This window comes from Argopecten irradians, chromosome 4 (assembly GCF_041381155.1).
Source record: "Argopecten irradians isolate NY chromosome 4, Ai_NY, whole genome shotgun sequence".
NCBI lineage: Eukaryota > Metazoa > Mollusca > Bivalvia > Pectinida > Pectinidae > Argopecten > Argopecten irradians.
The window spans coordinates 15,943,754-15,966,627 of NC_091137.1; the positions used below are offsets into that span (position 1 = coordinate 15,943,754).

The 22,874-nt window shown below is 34.0% G+C and overlaps 1 protein-coding gene across 1 annotated transcript in view; it reads right to left on the minus strand.

Moving 5' to 3' along the window:
- Positions 1-7,173: 7,173 nt before the first annotated feature.
- Positions 7,174-22,874, minus strand: part of LOC138322407 (C-type lectin domain family 1 member A-like) — a 38,974-nt gene continuing 23,273 nt past the window's right edge. The window contains exons 2-3 of the mRNA XM_069266437.1: positions 15,060-15,239; positions 7,174-7,858 (exon numbers count right to left, since the gene is read on the minus strand). Coding sequence (XP_069122538.1) covers positions 7,668-7,858; positions 15,060-15,216 — 348 coding nt within the window. The 5' untranslated portion in view covers positions 15,217-15,239 and the 3' untranslated portion in view covers positions 7,174-7,667. The remainder of the gene's footprint in view (positions 7,859-15,059; positions 15,240-22,874) is intronic.

Genomic DNA, 22,874 nt, shown 5'->3' on the forward strand with positions numbered 1-22,874 from the left:
CTCACCCAGACTGATCTTCCATCGGAGTATTACACCACGAAACTCCGAAAACCGTTGATTAGTCAAGATAATGGAGAGTTCGAGGCCTGGAGGGTCGAGAATTATTGATGATTATTGATTATTGAATTAGAGATGTTTCTCTACTAAAACAAGGCACTCTCCTGATGTACAGTGCTAACTATAGCTATTGTGAAACTAATCTACAACTACAGGTAAGGTCTCTAATCACTTTGACATTGTGACATTAGGCATTGTGAAAACTGGACAGATAAATAACAAATAAATCAAATTTAATTCAACATAAATGTTATATATAAAAAAATATATATATTACATTTATTAAATATTTTCTGTTTTATGGGCATTCATTGACATCAGCATCAATCCAATCACATCAACCACAATACATAAATTTACTCCTCATGTTAAAAATCCAAACACTTTAGTAGTTCGACAGCACTTGCATTCCTACAATGGTGTTTTGATTTCAAATAAAAATATGTACTTTCTTTCTTTGAAAATTGAATGAATGCTTTCGGTATATTTCCCAATAATTAGACTGTTAATTGCTTCATTTCTTGAATACATAGACGTAACACATATAAATCCAAGTTTCCTAGATTGAATGCTTTATGTGGTATAATTCCTTATACAAGAATCACATAAATCTAATGAACAAATCTGAAAAATTAAGCAGGTAAACCAACAATCTCAAAGCTTCCTATTCATTACTTTGTCGTTCTCTTTGAATTTCAATGTAGTTTCCTGTAGAATTAACTAAATCTTGATAATATGTTTTTTCAAAAGACCAATCATATTCTTTATTGTTGTTATTACTGCATTTCATAACGTAGAGCGGTATATTCAAAATTAAAACGTTTCCATGAAAATCCTCCATATCTCGTGAATTTCCAACAATTTGTCAATGGTCTGCTTCTGACATTAACAGCAGCTAAATTAAAATATCACAAATTAAACTCCCTTAATGGAAATTTGATAATCATTTTAGATTCGACGTCATAAGATCTGATCAGCACTGTCTGCCATGTTGCCTCTTGTACTGCTCCACTCATAACGAAGTGAATTTAAACTCACAAATAGTACTCTGTTAAGAACATTGGTATGGAATTTCATCGAAAAAATTCATGCAATGCATGACCAGAGTAAACAGATTACAATTGTGTCAAAGTGATTAGAGACAATAACTATAGTTAGCACTGTACATCAGAGTGCCATGTTTTAAGTAAGAGAAACACCTTTAACTGTAGATTAGTCAATATAATGAACAAGTCTCGGCCTCCGGGCCTCGAACTGTCCATTATCTGGACTAATCTACAGTTTTCGATGATTCTCCTATACTTAATTTGATTTATTTGTTATTTATCTGTCCAATTTTCACAATGCTGTGTGCAATGTTGATCTCTACCTTTCACTGTACATTTAGTTTACTTGGACCTGAAGATTTGTTGAAACTAAACTACAACTACAGGTAAACTAATGTATAGTAAAAGGTGTACTAATCTACAGACAGAACAAGTACTTGAACAATAGTCTAAATAAAGTTTTGGTAACAACAAAAGATGACAGCATAGCCATGTTTTAAGCATTGTTATAAGTTTTAATTTAAACAGTAATTTTTTTTCACAAAATTTCGGCCTCTTGGCCATCCTCAGGTGCGTGGAAACAAAAACCAGTTATGTAAAATCCAACCTGAACTTCTTGATATGATACCATAGCGAAACATATCTGGTTTATGCTTTCATGTACCTGAGGTCAAAAAGTTATAAAAGAAGAGACATTTATGCTGTTTAGATTACATACATTTTCTTTCTCTGCAGGGCGATTCTTTGAAAATTAAAAAGTTTTAAAGTAATTATAGGTACGGAACTAATCCATACAAGTCATAAAATAATATTCACACAGCTGTGCTCTATATCACCTAAATGTTACTGTTATTGAATCACCTTAACATATTTTGATAGCGATGATGTGCTGTTTTATTGAACAAGATTTGTTTATGTAACAGACATGTTAAAACATTTCGATACAAATCAACTTTTATTTGTATTTTATTGTACAGATATCTTTAAATGCTATTATATGAGACTGATTCGAGAATGCACGGGGCAGGAATCAGTATTTTAGGCGTCGTTTCACGTCATACTGTTCGCCCTGGAGTGGTCTGGTGAACTAGCCTATGTAAGGATCGAAACAGTTAATGTTACAGATACTCCGCTTTGTGGAGCACCCATCAGCACACGATATCGGGGTTGGCGAGGATTTACATATCTCCATACACGCGTTATGGGAATCCTTGCATTGTTCCTGGCATAGGTTGGTGTCTCCCAATCCGACTAGACACATCAGAAAACATACGATCAGAAAGGAACGCATGCTTCAGGAGGTACTGCAACCTTCAATTATAAAGACAATAATAATCAAATATTCTTCAGACACAAGCAATGAAAATGTAAGATCCTAAATATCAGAAATGTATCAAATATAGCACATAGTCAGAAACATCTTCCTATATTATGGATTTACCTCCGTTACAGGAAGGTAAACATTGATGTTATGATTTTATCAGCGCAATTTACTTCATTTTCTCTTGATCAAATAGTCAATCATCCCCAGGGTGCATTGTAGTCCCCAGATTTTCGTGTAAACGTCCTATGGAAATGTCAAGATTATTGAAAAACAGTCTTTCGGACACATATTAAATTCTTTAATAAATGACAGAAAAATGATGTGGTCATTCAATATGAAACCAAACGATAACTGGATGATATTGCGGATATACTAGATTAACTTTTAAATAAATGGTCATGATTTGCAGACAACGTCCGCCGTTTCAAAAAACTGTGACATATGTATACAGGGTTCGTTGTTTATTAGACAATGATCAGTGACTCTGGGTCAATAGCCCGCCAGTCCGTGAGTTGTTAACAGGCATGACTGTGAGGACTGCAATGAACTCTGGGAGATATTGCTAAAAAGTATGAAGTAACGATAATACCTACCCGAGAAGGCAGATAGTTCTGTAATATGGTCATACAGAATATTATAGGAGAAGAAATGACACCATTCTTATCTTACACATTTTTCAACTCTAATAGTAATGGTTTTATTGATCTACAGGTAAACAGCATTCATAGAGGGATATTCACATTTTCACTGCAACTCCACTATGTCACCTTGCCAAACGCGGTTGGCATTCATCAGTACATGAAATGTCATCTGCTTATTTTGACGTTACATGACTTGATAGTGATCTTGGAAAATGGCTTTTTGAATAGCTGTTCCATTCTTGCCAATAATGAATAGAATTTTATCATAAATTAAAAAAAAAAGTAATTATAAACATTTAACTAAATTCATATCGCAAATATGGGAGCCTGAATGCTAACTGAACAAAGTAAAGTTGGCCGTTTTCAGATGGTATTCATAGTATTATAATTGCCATCTGAATACAGTTTAACGCTTCAGTATTTCACTTGTTGAAGCATAATCGCTTAAAAGTCTGTTGACATAAAGTGTTGAGGTGTTGAAAAGAACCAATTTGCAATTAAGCTATAAATAATCATGAGAAAAACAAAGTTGTGTTAGGAAAAGTATTCTGATCTCGCTACTCATTAGACTGCAGGCCATTTTCGCAGACAATAAAGTTAAGACATAAAGTGATAAACGCTAAAGCATGTAGTTCATTTTATAAGATTGGGTCAAAACTAGATACAGATATGTAAGTAATTTATTAAAAATGATATTGTTCTATCTTAATACTCATGAATAAAATAAGTCGTTATGGGGTTTCAACTGATCAACTTGTCAATAACGTCAGGCACATAATGTGAGACAGGCGAAACACAGTCCCAGTTATGTTTAAAGTAATCAATAATTTCAATGGTAAGATCGATATTTACTGATTTTGATTTTAACAAACATAACTAATAGTAATTTATTCAGATTAACAGACACCAGGAAAAAACCGTTATTAAATTATTTGAATAGGAATATATTTCAAGTTTTCATTTAAAACATCAAACACAAAATTTGGTTTCGTGATATAATTATAGGAGAAACTAAATCAATACATATTATATTTATAATTTAAACTTACTATAGGACATTAAACTATATTTATAATCAACAAAGCAGATGGTCAATTTGTATAGCCGAATCAACGATTGTGTTAAATGATACGTAGCTAGGAATATTGATAGCTGATAAACGTTATATAAATCAAGGTAGAAGTGTTTGTATCAAACATACTAAGTATAAGACAATTGCAAACGAATATGATTAAAATCTATAGTTATTGATAAATAACAAATTGAAATACCTCACCTTTCTGCAATCCAACTACAAAATCAACAACAGGTCAAGCACAAAATTAAATACTCACTGATTCTAAAAGTGAACGTTGGTTTATTTCCTCGGCCGTGAGGAAGACGTTGGTTTGATTCAAAGTTGTTGATCTGATTATTAAATAACGACGGGATCTTCCTTAAATAGCTGGCATATCAACAGCTATCAGAAGTTCGTCCAAACAATAACACCCGGCTTACTATTATCGGTTGTGTAAGTAGGTTAGTCACTCTGCTATGTTTATATACAATGTACTCGCTTAACTCCCACGACTAATAGACAATCGGCAACTTTTGATACCTGAAATGTGTTATTTAGGTAACTTAAAGAGCACGTTTTATTTATCGTTTGTTTATTAATGAACCAAATTACTAATAGGGGCTATTCAGAGAAGCTGTAATTGTCTCTGTTAATGTACCGTTATGGAAAATAACACCAAACCATAGAGAAATCTCACGGTATTGTTAACTATTATAATCGTTATCGTAGAAAATTCTAGTATATAGCCATGTTTAAAGACAATGCCATTAAAACGATGTTCATAAATATCTAACAATACCCCATAGTGGTCACGATCTGGTGACATTTGCTTGCATATTTAATCGCCCAATCAAATCGCCGATGCCAGGATTGTGGTCGGTTAGTTAGAAAATAAAGATATACAAGTATTAGCTTCCCAAAAAGCTAAAAAAGCTACCATACAGCATTATTTATTATGAAGCAATTATAGGAAAGCTTGACGAATTGTTCTGTTCACAGTTAGCTGGCATAGTTTTTATGACAATTCATTTTTGAAGAATGATAATTTAAATGTTTTCACATTCAATGTAAAAGATAATCAACTTGATGATATTCATGAAAGGCCACTAGGCTACTTTTCCGAAACAAAAATTTCTTTAAAACAACTACAACAATTGATAATGATGGCCAAAGATGAGGTTACAACACTAAACACATTCAAATCTATTTAAGGAATAGATGTTTATTTTGTTGAGGTTATTAGGATATAATGATAATGGAGCCGGGGTTACATAGTTTACACGTGCTCCATTATCATTATACCCTCATAACCTCAACAAAATAACATCTATTCCTTATATTTACAGTTTTTCAAGTAAATGCATATTATTTTTTCCGCGGCAGTTGCATATTTTTTATTAAAATACCCATATTTTTTTCTCTCCCGTCATCGTCACTCATATGTTCCCGCCAAAAGTGGGGTCATGACCCCACGTTGCTACGCCATCGACTATTCACGTAACAATAAAATCGGCGCGCGTGTTTTGCTAACATTATACACTGATAATGATAATACTAGAAAGAATGCTTATTGAGTCCATGTCAGTGCAAACTGTAAATATATAACTGTATTTACAGTTAAGATACAGGTCTCTGTTTTGCCGCTGGCGCAGTAATAGTCAACTGACGGCAGGTATTTAGGGCGACGTCGGGAAACATAATACTACCTGCGTGATGAAAATTAACGTTTTGAATATTTTAATACGGTTGCTTTGAAGGTGTGGTGGAATTTTTCCTAATGCTAACAAGTTTTCCTTCGAATATACCATGTACGAAGTACGGATATTCTTGAACAAGTTGGTGAAATACAAGCGTAACATTTCGGTTAAAACTGCACTTTTTTTAGCGCATACAGTTCCACAGATATCCCCTAAGTAAAGCCTAACATTTTGTTTTAGCATCTCCCATGTACGGACAGTAAGCTACAAGTAGGTCATGTTATATATATAGATGAACATATATATCACCGAACATTTGAAACCCCTCTAGACTTACCCTATTCAGTACTAGTCTCGTTCAACCAGATGCATTCTCTGTCTGACGTAGCAGACAAAGCCAACAGGAGTCTGGTTGAATGAGACTATATTCAGTACATGGAGCGTCGCCTTGTGTGATTTTTAGAATAATGCCAGATAACCAGAAAAAAGCATTCGGACTTCTCTGGGTTAATCTAATGATAATTTGTTTGCAATAATTCCCCAACTGGTACCCCTTACACACATGACATCTTCAACAACAAGTAACAAATCTCCCCCGGGAAAAAATACGATTTAGAATGGCTGAGATGAGTTTAACGATGTGTTTTAATGAATTTGCGAGGAACGAAGACGCGAGATTTTGTTGTTTGTGGGGCCCGGGGGTTTCCCCTGAGAAAAAAATAACGATTTGGAATAGCCTGAATTTCAACGTTACCATATAGCTACTTTAGAAAAAAAAATCCACTGGCATATGTTCGGGTTGAAGGCCACGAGACGCAGCTACCACCAATATGATAGAGGAAAGCCTGTGTATCCGTAGAAAAAACACTGACAAGCGGCCAGTACCTGACAACTCCTCCACATGTGATTCGAACTCGCGGTAAAGGACCTGTGGTAATATGTCAGGACATCTGAACCAATCGACCACCGCGGCCCTTTTATTTACAAAACTATGATCCTGGTTGGGGTGCTTTTTTATCTCAGCTTTTAGAAACTTAATCAAAATTTTTTTATTTCTTTTATTTTCCTGTGATGATTTATAAATTACAGTAAAATTGAATTACTGAACTAAGGCATGAAATTATAAATTATTTTAAAACTGTATATCTTATTTCAATGAACACTTATTCAGGTAAAACACTGTCACAAAGAGTAGGGATTCAATGGCTGGAGCCAATGACCATAACGTGATCAATAATTAAAGGAAGTCGGATTTAAAACTCTTCAAAAAGAAATAATCATAATGGATTTTTATTTTTATTTTCACAATACATAAAGTACATGTGAATATACAATGTATCGAAATCCAGACCTGACTCCCAGAATACGATGTTTCTAGACCTAACCAAGACATACCGACTTCCACAACATACTACCTACACGCGGTCCTTCTCATCAAGACACCAACACAACACTAACTAAGCACAATATATTACATCATTTCCACTCATTAAATAAACCCAAACTATTTTAGTTTTTCTTTTCTGATATATGAGGAGGAGGAGTTACCTCCCTTCGTTTCGCTCCATTAGTACCGACTTAGTGACACGAAGGGAAGTAACTGCGATAAGTCAGAATGGTGTTTTCATCTCGACATTACCACTATTGTCATTATCAGCATCCGTGTTTTATTGCTATTTATCAGCCATACTTAATTACAATATTCTACACCTTGTGTTAGCTCGAGTTTCTAAACGCGAAATGTTTACACCCAAATGTTAAACGGTTAGCATGTTAGTTCTTCAGCAATATATCAACGTAACGGCCGCACATCACATTCAGGAAGTCAAGCACAGTTGGACGGTGTCATTTTTCGCATATTGTTTTTTCTTTCCAATTACAGTCGTGGTCATCCAGTCCGTTCAAGTAGAATCCGAGACAAAATGCGTACTCAGGTTGATTGTTTAGAACATACAGGTCACTGCTTAGAGGCTCACCAGTACTCCAGGTCCACACACTGTCCACCTTTTGAGCACCGACCCACCAGTTTGTCTCGCCTGAAATATGAAGTCTTCATTGATCGCAGCAACACTAGGTTGGATTTTGAATGCTTCACTTTTTATCGATTATTCATTTATAGACTTCACAGCCATGTCTTTAGTTTAGAAATTCATTCCCATCTACACTTGTTATGAATTGTATTGCCTTTGAAAGAAAAATCGTCTCTTGTATGTAACGAACTATTAGCTTAAATTCTTTGTCATCCAAAAAAGTTCAAAATTCACGCCGTAATTTTTATTGTTGCCTTCGGTTGGCTATTTCTCATCTATTTTCAGAGAAAGGAATTCCTCTAGAAAATGGAAATCCACACCATAGAATATAATAACAAGGATTAACTTGAACATGTATTTAAAGGATTTGTGCAGTCAAAAATGATAATTTCAGTTTATGCTGGAAATGGCTTTATTGGCACGTGCAGAAACCTCTCCGTGCCGCGCGCGACCGGAATAACCCGTAAGAAGTCAATATCGAGGTCCAAAATTCTGGCCGCCCGATTATGCATATTTTCTAGCTCTAAACCGTGTGACGTCACAATAGTCCGTGGTTTATAGATGTACTATAACTGGTGTGCTATCACTTACATCGACGGTCACAGGAAAAGCCGATCAACGATTTTTTATGATTACTTTTGAGTGAAGTTAATCGTACAATAACTATGTAAATAACTAAAAGAGTGAAATTCGATGTTTCAAATACTCTAATTTATGCTCTAATAGCAGGTATCTTCATGTAATTATGAAAGAAAATCCACACAGAAATAAAAGTTTCGGATTTTTTGTCGAGGAGTTCAGCAACGAATAAGCTTTAATTAGATAATATTTTCCTATAGTCTGTATCTTTGATACATTGTGAATTACAAAGATTGTGACTGTAAAATGAAATTTTACGTACATGTAGCAATTTAAGAAATCCTTGATTAAAGTATTGACGTACGTACACACCGATGATTGATCATTACAAACATTGTGTTGTGTGTTGTTAACCGAAGAAATTGAGATACATTTATTACAATACCGTAAAACGTTTCAACATATGGTAAAAAGAATTTATTTTTGATATTATAAAAGATCTAAATATTGAGATATTAAACAAAACAAACTATTTTTTTCAGACCGTGCGGTCGCTTTCAATTTTTAATCGATATACAAGTAGATACTCCGATATAGATATATAATTAGCCATGCCTTTAGTTTGATGGTTATGTAATACCTGGACCAGGATGTAATTTCATTTTTCATTTGAACACTATATGTTTGTTTACCTGTACACACTTATACTGTAATAAAGAAAACATAATATCTAAATTTATCTTTGATGTATTACGCTTTTTAGTAAACGTTAAAGTTTCAAAGGCAACACTATAGATATAACATAATAATTTTCGGTTAACAGTTCGTGTTACGTTCTCCAATATCACATAACTAGATAGACCGTCCTAAATTATTTATACTCAAAAACTGTGCCGTGTTTGCATCGTTGTGGCAGAAGTTTTGAAGATAAAAAACATGAATTCTAGCTATATTCATGCTAAATTTTGGATTTTGCTTGTAAAAACTCACTGATGAAGTTATTATTGTCCATTGTGTCCTAGATTATCACTTGTTTGAATGTTTGAAATGGTGTGAATACCTATATTAAATCATAAAGGCTAGCATAACCAATTATTCACGACTCTGAGTTGACTCTGTATAGATGAATGAAGTTATACTTGTCCATTGAGTGGTCTCTTAGAATTATCCATCGTTTGGTGGGGCATACCTATCAGACTGAGTTGACTCATGATGAAGTTATACTTGTCAAAGACATTGTGTCTAGATTTATCACCTGTTTTTTTTATTTATATATTTTTTTACTTTTACTCCCTATCATTTGTATAGATTATTACCTACCTGTCATGAGAGTTGAGCTCAAGATGAAGTTATATCTTGTCCATTGAGTCTAGATTGGACTCATATCATACTGAGTTGACTCATGATGAAGTGTATATGTGTCTAGAGTTATGTCCATTGTGTCTATAACCATTGTGTCCTAGATTCTTACCCTCCTTCATCTATACTTTCCATAAACAGACGATTGTGTCTAGATATTCCGCCTCATACCAGGTCATGTCATCCACGTCCGAAAACAACTTTACACACATCCCTGAAGAGTTCATATATCCATCGCCGAGGCACACATCTACAGGAAAACGATAACTTAGTACTTACAGCAACAGTTTTTAATTTAATAAATGTACGGCGAGATAATCTATATAATGCATGGCAATATCATTTTATGTTTTTGTTCACCAGAAAACCACAAAGAGGAAGATGACTCATTTCGGCCCGTTTCGACCTAATGTTTCTCGAAAATATGAAGTCATGTCCACCATGTCCGAAATGAACTTGATACACGTCCCCGAAGAGTCCATATATCCATATAAGGTGAACTGAGATTCATTAGGTAATGCATGCATAATACAGCAGGGTTTATCGAAAAAAAGGTTCATTTACGGTGGGCGTTTTAATCCTCCCAAAAATATCATTTTGACTCTATTTTCAGAAAGCAACAAAGATAATTGATACTACATTTGCTCCCGAAATATAACCAGAACGGATTCGGAGTATACTTTCTTTAGTTAGTGCATAGTGTGTAAAATTGCATATCGCAGTCTAAACTAAAAAAAAAACATTCATGAGATTGTTCACATTCCTAGTGCTTTTCATTTTTGATTTTATATAGAATGTGATATTTAGTATCATTATCTTTTTGATTTTATATAGGAGATTGATATTTTGAGCGGAGTAGAGTACTTCTAATTTTGATTTTATATAGGAATGTGAGATATGGCGTAATACTTTTCTTTGAAAATAAATATCAATGTCTCTTAAAGAAAGAAGAGAGTCAAATTTTTATTTGACTGAGATTTTTTATATTGCTGGAACATGAGAGAAATGATAAGCTTGTGTCTAATCAATCTTAGTGTATATCTACCTTTGTCGCTTGTGTAGAGCTGTGCTGTTAGAAGAGGAGGCAGGTCCAGGTATTCGAGGGTACGAGTAAATCCATGACAAACCTTGTTTTCTGACTCCCAACTGATGGCGTTACACCACGATTTCAGGCCACAGGTTTTAACACAGTCTATCTTGGATCTGATGCCAGTAATCGGTTCGGCATTTCCAATTTTAATGTTAAGAATTCTTCCTGATGGCATTTTAAAGGTATGCTCTATGCCGAGAAATTCTGAAATATATATAGATAATGACGTTTTACAAACTAGACTTCCTGAATGTATCATACATTAAGGATAGTAACGGTTTTTTAAATGAATGCTATGTAAATGAGGATATAAAATGATAAAAACGTGACTTAAATATTAAACATTGAAACAATTGTATGAAGAACAATACAAAAAATAAATAATTTATTAATATACTTAATATACATTATCTTTGTTAAATCATGTGCACGCTTATGCCTATGATGATTCCCTCAAATCTTATGTATATTGGAGATTCATACGGATCAGTGTATTTCACTGTATGACTTGCGACTGTTGATACATATTGATTCGGTGTGGAAATAAAGTTAAGATTTATTACATTTACATGATGTCTAAATGCAATAATACTACTGATTGTTTGATTTTCTGATACATATTTTCACATCTGAAAGTTTATACATTGTATGAAGGTATGGCTATAGTAAACGGTGATTGTTTTCAATTTTCTGAGAAATTTGAAATATCGTATATCCTCGATCATAGCATTGTATATAAGAAACAACACTACTTGCGTAAAGGTATCCTGCGATCAAACATAACAAAAGAGTATAAGGACTACAGAGTAAAAGGTAAAGAAAACATAACATGTACAGTATAGTGTAAATTGAGTTAAGAGTTAAAGGTAGTAAAAGTAATGAAAACATAACACCATAGCATAGTAGAAATGGTAAGGACTACAAGAGCTACAGAGTAAAAGGTAAAGAAAACATAAACAAAAGGTAAGGGACTACAGAGCTAAAAGACAACATAACAAAATGGTGTAAAGAGCAAAAACATAACAAAAGTAAACGTAAAGTACATAAGGACTACAGAGAAAACATAACAAAAGGTAAGGAAAAGTTAAAAGTAAAGAAAACATAACAAAAGTTAAGGACTACAGAGTAAAAGGTAAAGAAAACATAACAAAAGGTAAGGACTACAGAGTAAAAGGTAAAGAAAACATAACAAAAGGTAAGGACTACAGAGTAAAAAGGTAAAGAAAACATAACAAAAGGTAAGGAGCTACAGAGGTTAAAAGGTAAAGAAAAACGTAACAAAAATGACAAAACAGAAATCGTAACAAAAGGTTATGAGTCAAATATGAACAGAAGATAGATTAATAAAACAAAAAAAAACGTAAGAAAAAACCCAAAAGATGAATTAAACCATTCAAAAGGCTTTGCAGATATTACTTAACTATATTAGTATACTTTTGATAACTTATAGCACGATTACCACTCTAATAATGTATAAAGAAAGCAATATGTATATAGTTTTTAGTAAGACATAATTTCAATATTTTACCTGTCATTACGGCAATGAAGACAATCATTATAGATTTCACGTACATCCTGCCTCACGGTACATATTTTGCAAAGTGCTGTGAAGACTGCGTTCAACAACCGTAGCGATAACTGAACAATTAACTGCTTTACTGGTTCTGATTTTGTTTAAAAAAAATCAATAATAGCGTATATATTTTAATAATATAACAATAAAATCTGACGATCCGTGAAAACATCTTAATGTAAAGATGTGAATTGGTTTATTCGAATTCTAACCATGATATTCCACAGGGGATGAAAATTACTAGTTTGTGTCAATCTGAATTAGATATGTACATTGTATATGAAATCGAATTGATGAAAACGCTATGTTGCAGTGATAATTGTATATGTTTATAAACAATATCAGTTGTACTATGTTATGTATTATTCATGAGATCTCATGGCCAGATAACAATGACTGCCTAGAGTAAGGTTTCGAGATTTTCCATCATGTAAAATGTAAAATTCGACATACAAAAAATTGTATGTTATGGTAAATAGTATAAACTTATCAAGCGTATATTTTTATGCCAAAGAGGGGGTATCACGCAAAAAGGAGCATACAAAAGAAAATATCTTGAAAAAGTTCTGTACATTTCCATGAGATTTCGCAATCAAAATCATATGTTTACCATCAAAATGTCAATCCTGTATTCAAACTGTATTAGCTGTATTAATCCTAACTCAGACTTTTCAAATACGATTCCAATACATCTGTACGCTTCAAAAATGTAATTAAAATAAATCATTCATTAAATATAAATGTCATATGTTGTATCACCATCCACACCTCATACCGTCAGCACAGTGTTTCCTAATTGTAACATTAATATCCGGTACTACCACCATTTCTAAGTGTGTCCTATCGCGTCCGAATGACATCCACACGGTACAATGTGACTTCTGTATTTGTAACAGCGGCATACTGTGTCCACTATTTGTTGTTTATAAACAGTGACCTAAGCAGTTTATTTTTCGCAAATTGGTTTCTCTTGGCCAAAACAGCCGTGGTCATCCAGTCCCTTGAAGAAGAATCCGAGGCAAAATGCAATATCCGGTTGATTGTTTAGAACATACAGGCCACTACTTAGAGGCTCACCAGTACTCCAGGTCCACACACTGTCCACCTTCCGAGCACCGACCCACCAGCCTGTCACGTTTGAAATTTGAAATCAATTAATGATCGCATCAACACATACTTTCATTTGGAATAACATTATTATTAGTGACGAAATACTAGACATAAAGGCCCACTAACTTTCCAAAAACGCCTTTTTTTTTTTTTTTTTTAAAGGGAATTCTGTAAAACGAGATTGATAATTCTGTAGTCACTGTTTGTTGGCTTATAGTTAATACTACACTGTTCATCATCTTCTGAACAATTCAATTAAAGTCATCAAATGCTAACTTTTATAACGAGGTTTATCTTATATTTCTCGCTGTTGGCGTCCTAGCTACAATAGTTGATTATTAATGCGCCGGACGGCAAAGGTTCACCGAAATAAATCTTCACTGTTACACCACATTTGTTGGTGTTGTACCTCAATCTTGTGTTGTAACCTCATCTTAATGTTGCATTTGTTTGGTGTTTGTAACCTCATCTTAATTTGGTGTTGTAACCTCATCTTAATTTGGTGTTGTAACCTCATCTTATTTTGGTTGTTGAACTTAACTTAATTTGGTGTTGTATCTCATCTTAATTTGGTGTTGTAACCTCATCTTAAACCATCGACATATATTTCTTTATGTTATTAGTGTTTTGTACAAACTTTGAAATTTTGTTTCGGAAAGGTAGTGAGCCTTTACACAAAAAAAAACGACCACGTCCCTCTGGTCTGAAATCAATTGTCCACAATCTACAACATCAGCAGTAATACAGTCTTCAATGTAACGCATCATTAAATACATCCCATAACGTGATAAACAAACGTTCCATTCTGTAGTGGTCGTCTCCCCTGGTTGGCTGATTTCACACCATCCTTTTTTGAAGAGAAACAAAAAATCATAAATCAAAGTGTTAAATTAAAACATATTTTTTTTGTTATGGAGTACACAAAAAATCTGGGTGTACTCGTCAAGCAACATGGGCAGCCATGTGTCTAGATTATCACATACCTATCATGACTGAGTTGACTCATGATGAAGTTATACTTGTCCATTGTGTCTAGATTATCACATACCTATCAGACTGAGTTGACTCATGATGAAGTTATACTTGTCCATTGTGTCTAGATTATCACATACCTATCAGACTGAGTTGACTCATGATGAAGTTATACTTGTCCATTGTGTCTAGATTATCACATACCTATCAGACTGAGTTGACTCATGATGAAGTTATACTTGTCCATTGTGTCTAGATTATCACCTACCTATCAGACTGAGTTGACTCATGATGAAGTTATACTTGTCCATTGTGTCTAGATTATCACATACCTATCAGACTGAGTTGACTCATGATGAAGTTATACTTGTCCATTGTGTCTAGATTATCACATACCTATCAGACTGAGTTGACTCATGATGAAGTTATACTTGTCCATTGTGTCTAGATTATCACATACCTATCAGACTGATTTGACTCATGATGAAGTTATACTTGTCCATTGTGTCTAGATTATCACATACCTATCAGACTGAGTTGACTCATGATGAAGTTATACTTGTCCATTGTGTCTATAACCACGATTCTTCCTCCTTCACTGATACAGAAGACTTCCGCCTCATACCAAGTCATGTCATCCACGTCCGAAAACAACTTTACACACATCCCTGAAGAGTTCATATATCCATCGCCGAGGCACACATCTACACGGAAACGGAGATTAAGTAGAAACGAACAACAGAATTGTTTTATTTGAATTATTTTATGGCGGAGTAGTTGATAAGATGCATGACAATATGATAGTAATTTTATTTTCAGAAAAGAACGAATGGCACACTTCGGCCCGTTTCGAAATTTAAACCTGATATCGAAATAGGTAATTTCTGAATTCATAATTGTGCTTCACATCTCAGATATAAATGTTTTAGCAATAATTGATTAAATAACTACGACGTTGCATCGTCGTGCGATTTCCCGCTTCTTAAAGGGATATTCCAATTTTTAATCCATTTCGATAGAGGCATCAGAATACTTGCGTATGACTTAATGTAGAACAAGTTACAGTATCAGGCTGTGTAGCTCAGATGGTTCAGACGCGTACAGTATTTGTTATACAAATGTACCACCAGGTATTCTTGTTGTTTTTATTAAAAACAAAAGAAATCCTTTGGTTTTTTTTTTCAAATTAAATAGTGATATTAATTAAACATAATTAAGGAATGATTTTTATTTTTTGTTGTTTACTGGTGTGTAAACTGCAGTTTTTTGTACATATATTTTAAATGACGCGCGTCAGCGCGTCATGTTGAAATATATGTACAAAAACTGCAGTTTACACACCAGTTAACAACAAAAAAATTAAAAACATTCCTTATATTTACATTTCGACCGACCATTTCATTTAAATTTAGTGTTCCGGTGAAATAAACCTTCGTTTTTTCAACGTTTTAAACGATTGATGAAACAGCTGAGTAATTGATGGAATCGCGAAACAGCTGGCTCCAATTTGGCGGGAACATGTGTCAAGTTCCGGGAGTAAATAAAATATAGTTCCACAATAACTTTATCGTTTTTAATCCATTTATTCCATATGTTTTCATTTTTTATTTTTTTAATATTAACACAATGCTTCCCATTGCATTCATACTGATGTTGATATCGAACCCTTGTAATGGCATATATTTTAGCCTAACCGGATGCGCATTCACATAAGGGCGGAAGCCAGTGTTTTAGTTTGTGTTCTTGCGCAGCAGCCCCTCTGCGTTTACGCAAGTGTAAACGATTACCCGGTTAGTAAGGTTATATAGGAAAGTGAAAACGAAAATGTAAATATTTATAAATAAACATGATAAGAGAATGACAAAAAAATATAATAAACATTATTATATGACCGGTAATTTTGCTGTATTTTGATTGGACGAAATATTTCTCATAAGTATTCATCAACTGCGATATAAACCCCGAAATTGGCAGCGAAAAGCACGCGAGGTTACCAGATACCTCACACGAGTCCAGTAACCTGTGTCAAAAATAGATTGAGGGAAACACCTTCTAGATGTGACGTCATAACCACTTTTGACGTCGACTCGTAATCAAATATAGCGTAACGGAATTTTCCTAATTCAATGACGTCGAGATAATCTATTGTGGCGTTATTATTATAGTCGACAACATTTATAGCGGAATGCAGCAAGTTCACTGCGATCACCGGTGATCAACTTCAAACTTTAAACTTCAACTTCAGCGATAAAATATTCCGGTTCTACCAAATTAAAAAAAATAACAAGATGCATTTTGATATTTAGCATATACTACTTGTAATAGATAAACTACTTAAAAAACAAACAACAAAAAAACATAAAAATCTTTTGCATGTATCATCCTGTTTAATGTAGTAAAGTCTGTTTGAAGAGCCGGGCTAATATCCTTTAATTTCATAAAATAAAACAGTTATCGACCTATTTTCAGGTGGATACTGTGGGTCATCAACCCTCGAAAATGATATAACCGTCAGCCTCCGGCCTCAGGATACATCACGCACTCAGGTTGATAACTCACTGTATGCAACTGAATACAGGTCGATAATTGCAAAATACGCAGTTTCCGTATCTCGTAAAAGATGAATTGCAATCGTTGTGTCACTACAAAAAGTACCCTGAAATATGCCATGGCACTCTATTTTGGACGTGGGCGACCCATATTACGGCACGTGATATTTAACCTATTGTGCATTTTAGATCGGGGAAGAGCTATGCGTGGCCTCGATCGGAAATTGACCATACTTGTTACAAATAGACAATATTGAAAAAAACCCACTATGGATCGTAAAACAGTCTGGTGAAAATCTTATAAAGTGCGGTATACACTTGCTGCAATAATTTGGGTTTTGCATATTTCTGGAACATGATAAGAATGATTGTTTGTCTGACTAAATTAACGTCCTATGTATGCGGTGTGTAGCGGATATGAAGTTCGTGGTGTGTGTTTTGCGATATACTTGTGCTGTGTAGCGGAACTCTTGCCCTTTTAGCATGCCACCGATTACACACGCAACACAACCCACACGGTCACATTATATATTGAAAACGGGCACACCAGTCGTCCCACTCCCGGTATGCTGAGCGCTAAGAAGGAGCACAAAGAGAGGAGTGATAGGTTTTTGTCTGACCAATATTAGTGTATACATGTACCTACCTTTGTCACTTGTGTAGAACTGTGCTGTTAGAAGAGGAGGCATTTCCAGGTATTCGAGAGTACGAGTAAATCCATGACAAATTTTGGTTTCTGACTCCCAACTGATGGCGTTACACCACGATTTCTGGCCACAGGTTTTTACACAGTCTATCTTAGATCTAAAGTCAGAAATCGGTTCGGCGTTTCCAATTTTAATGTTAAGAGTATTTCTTGTGGACTTTTTAAAGGTGTTCTTTATGTTGGGATCACTGAAGAGAAATGCTGAAATGCACATACATATTCGCTTCGATTTTAATTTATTCTGCCTTAATGTACATAAATATAGGATCTCATACTAGTGTTCATAAAATACAAGATTTCAAGAGTTTTCAAATCGAAGCAGTTTGTAGCAAAGATTAAAATACAAAATTACAATAAAAAGCATTGTGAAGAATTTTAATGAAAAAATTAAAATATAAAGCGAATCAATACACTTGATATATACTATAAAACTCTTTCATATGTGGATATGAAGGATAGGTGTGTTCTACCCGAGGGTCACAAAATCCCGAAGGAAGAATATTTCTATCCCTCATATCCATATTTGATAGAGTATCTTGTCTCATTAGACGTTTTATTGCAATTTTATTGCTATGATTATCCGACATTTTGAAATGAATTCGGAAAAAAATCTCCAGACATGAAAATTGTGTGATATTTTCAACGCTAATCCCCTTGTTTGTATATTTTAAAGAAAGCCCACCCTGGTTTCTGAAAAAAAATGTTTAAGTTTTACATAGAAAATAGAAATTTTGTTTACGCTGTGACGTCATGAGGCTGTATTGCTTGGGTAGCCATTCAACACAGCCTCAGGAAAAATGAGTGTTTTGCCAGAGAATGCATCCTGATTCTGTGTGGAAGGAACACGTTAAAGCTGTGGATTGTAATATATAGCGTTAACATGAAATATTTACTACTGACTAAGAATATGTTTTGAATTAATTAACATTATAATTGATCTGTTTTTGTCTTCATACATATTTTATATAAGTTTTTATATTTACATTGCCACAACACAATATCTTAATATGATAACTTGCACCATTAGCAGTTCGTCTCTGGGGTACTAATACATTCATCAGACGCAAAAAGGTCACGAACATAATGGGTTTACGTCGTTGTGAGAATTCACGAAAACTATGAAAGTATTTTTAGAATATATATTCAATATCGATTCAAAATCGATTGAAATGTTAAATTTATCTGTGTATATCCGTTTTATCGATCATCCACTGTTTTCCATGGCAACACACCTGAACCAACTGGCGCCAACTATTTCCCGCAAAATCAAATAATATTTTGCTTTATACAGACGATGGAAATCAAACCATTTACATTTTAAACGGAGAAAAAATTCTTCCAGGATGTAGTTGTAAAATTCGATAGTTTTTTTTTATAAATAGTATAAAGGTATCAAATAACTTCACGCGAACTATACTGCATAATAAAGCAGAAGACTTAAGTCACCAAAACTCGTCAAGGGTCCTATAAATGGAGATCGAGGTTTTCATGGCAGAGGAAATGTGGTGTGAACATATTCATTGTAATTTCGGAGGTCAAAGATCAAAGGGTGAAAATTCACATTTTCATTTTTTATTAATCAAGTATTAGAATAGAGATAATTTTGGTATTTTTTGAGTTGAAAATAGTTCGCAGCTGCTCAACTTAATACTCGTAAAAATTCTGGTGTTAATACAATAAACAATCACGTGTGATTCGAAATATTGCAGAGAACAATACTAAAAATTATTGGGCATATACATATTGTAGCTGAATTCAATTTCTGTTTGGTTATGAAACATGTTATAGCAAACGCTAGTGTTATGTATGACACTAAATACATGTAGTTATTTAGTATGTGTTAATTTGGTACCTTGAAGGATTAAGGATTATACCAGGACATTCACATACAGATAAGTAACATTTTAAATTCGCGTATTACTCTTGTACTACCACCAATTACTTTAGATATTGTAAACCATCTCTGAATAATATTGTATATATAATTAAATTGTATTGTAAATTTAGCTGCTGGTTTCTCATTTCTGTTAATCTTTCTTGTAACACTAGTTTGGATCTTAAGGATCTTAAAACTTTAAAGCCAATTCTATACAATATATGCAAGAGTTTTGAGATCTCTGAGATACCGAGAGAATTAATCTTTATTTATTACTTTTCAACCAAATATTAGCTTCGGTCTATGATTTCGTTAGCGTTCGTTTTTTTTAAAGAATACATAAAAAGAACGCTTCTACATTTAGAATACTGTATACTTCACCCGGCCATAACATATGAAGCATCTGACTCCTGTATATTGTATTGAGGCCAAAATGAGGATTTATGTCTGTTTTCATGTAAAACTACTTTCTATGCTCCAAACCCTTGAATTACCGTCGGTTGTTCAACCGTGGCGTTGCTACAATATGATACTACTGATACATGCGCAAAAGTGCGCATAATGATTTCAAATTGAAATGCCTTTGTGATAGATATATTTTGATGACTGCTGTGTTGAATTTGGGCCAAATACAAGAAAAAACCTACCATCTACTTATTTTGTTTTGTGGATTAAAAGTCGCAAATAAGGTACCAAATTGACTGGGATAATTTCTATAGTATTATGATTGATTGCGACATCAAGGAGGGTAACAGGAAAAAAATCATAGTTAATAAAAATAGATTAAAACAAAACTACACTGTATATAGTTATCAATTAAAGATCAATGTACGTTATGAAGAATTTTTTTATCCCATATTTTCTCTCTGAACACTCTTTCATTACTCTACTATAATTTAATGACGTTTAATGAGTTGGACTGAGCGCCCTGTTAACCATTGTATCACCATAGTTGGCAAGTTGTATTTTTTATATTCCTTTTAATCTGTTTAGAATGTTTCTTGTCTAATTTGATGTGATCTTCACATTCCCACCGCAATTCTGCTACCTTGGCTATGATAAGGTGTGAAGGTATCTGACTCACGGATGGTGGTTATTCCAGTTTTAGCTCTTTTGAAACATAAATAAAAATCATTTTGAATAGGGTTTTACTTTTAAAATATAAATTTTAATATCTTACCTTTCACAAGGGCAATGGAGACTATCACTGTGAATTTCACGTACATCCTGCCTTGCGGTACATGGACGTGTATAGTCTCCACAAATGATTGCGCATTCGCCAGATGCGAAACATTTCATTAACTGTTATAGATATTTAGTTATATCAATGCCAAATAAAAAGGAAATCATTGTCCTAATCAAAATAATTGTTTACGCTTCGTCGATAGCGTTACCACAGTTTATTGTATTTTTCTTATGAATTATTTTCTTATCATAATTCGTATTGCCTTTTTATTTATCAATAACCAGAATTTATCTATTTAATTAATAAATTGTGCCATGGGTCGGTGCCTTTCAAGCAATTTCTTCCTCAAACAAAATGGATAGATATGACCAGACTAATGGCTTGTATGGCAAATTACTCGTAGAAGTTGACAATGCGCCAAAAATTAGTATCAGTGATTCACGATTCGATTTATTCTCTCTCCCCGAAAATATACACAACTATATACATTTATATAGTACTAATAAGTAGATGTTCTTACACACTGAAAACGGGGTCATGGAAGTCTTTCCGTTATGGAAATGTTAAGATTATCTTATGATCAGGGGAGCTTGACTAAAGCATTAATATAAACTTACTCATTAATATATATTAAAACATAAATGTGTAATCTTATTTTCCCCTTGTACTTCCAATGTATTGTGATCGATAGGATCACTGACATTATTGCTCATGACCTCAATCCAGTGTCTGAATAATATGTTTAATCACCGCCTTTGTTTTTGCGTCGTTTGATTATGTATATCCGGGAGTCATGCACCCGATGTAACGATTGTTGTCAAGCGAGGAAACTCAATATAGAAAATAGTAATGTTTTTAACGCAATAACTTTAACACTATATCTCTATATATTTGTAGGATTATCTGCACCATATCAGACTTAAGTGGGCAATTTGATCGTTATGTAATGACAATCGAGATGACATATGAATAGATGATTTCTATTCTATTTTCCCCATTGGGCGTTGTTTGAGAAACAATACCATGCATATTGAATGCAACTTTAGTATTAGATTTTAAAAAGGTGACAGATCATTCTAAAAACCGTTTATAGTTTACCAAGCTAGACTTGAAAGTGATCCGATTTAAATTCAACAGTATAACTTGCAGATTATGTATATAGGCAACTTCGCTAGCCAAGGGTATTAAGTCCGATTCTCTTCCTACTACCCTTGGCATATCTCGCTTCAAAACAGGTGTTTTTGCTTTCAGATTTTGATTGGATGCGGCTAGGTTCAGGCGACCAATGAAAACGCAGCTTTGAGATGTCAACAAAACTGAACTGAAGCGATAGTATAGTGACCTACATTTGTATGATGAGGCATCAGGCATGTCATGCCTGTCAACATCAACTCCTAACGAAGTTTTATTACTATCTATTTAATCAATTAGATGTTATATATACCAGCTAAACCAGCTGAACGTCTTGGAGACGTTGCTCTCCAAACAGATTAAAAAGTACGTGCGTGGTTTATGTTTCACAAATTAAAGAATTAAAAGATATACTGCGATCTCGTTACAAAATTGGACATTGCAGAACTTCTGCATGAAACACAAAAACTGGGTGTCCGAACTTATTAATAAACAAATGACACACACACATGTTCATCTTTGGTATTTTGAATCTGTTGCAAACAACACACTTGTTTCATAGGGCGCTGCCATTTTTTCATCCATACAACAATGATACGAGCTTTTTGATTGGTTGCTTATTACGTAATGGAAGAGGACACAACTTTGCGAACCCCGGCACGGATGTGAATTGGTTAGGGGTCACCGAGCCCGATCACGTTGGATGTTTCTCCGGGTACTCGGTTTCCTCCCACACTGAGGACCCCTCGCGCGCTTACATCCGGGCAATCCCGAGAAGGATGTACATTAGTTGTTATAACTTGTTTCTCAAGTCGATGAGAAGAAATAATATATATATTTGATATATATTTAATTCACTAGAATTTAGAACATTTTTTTGACCGTTCGCAA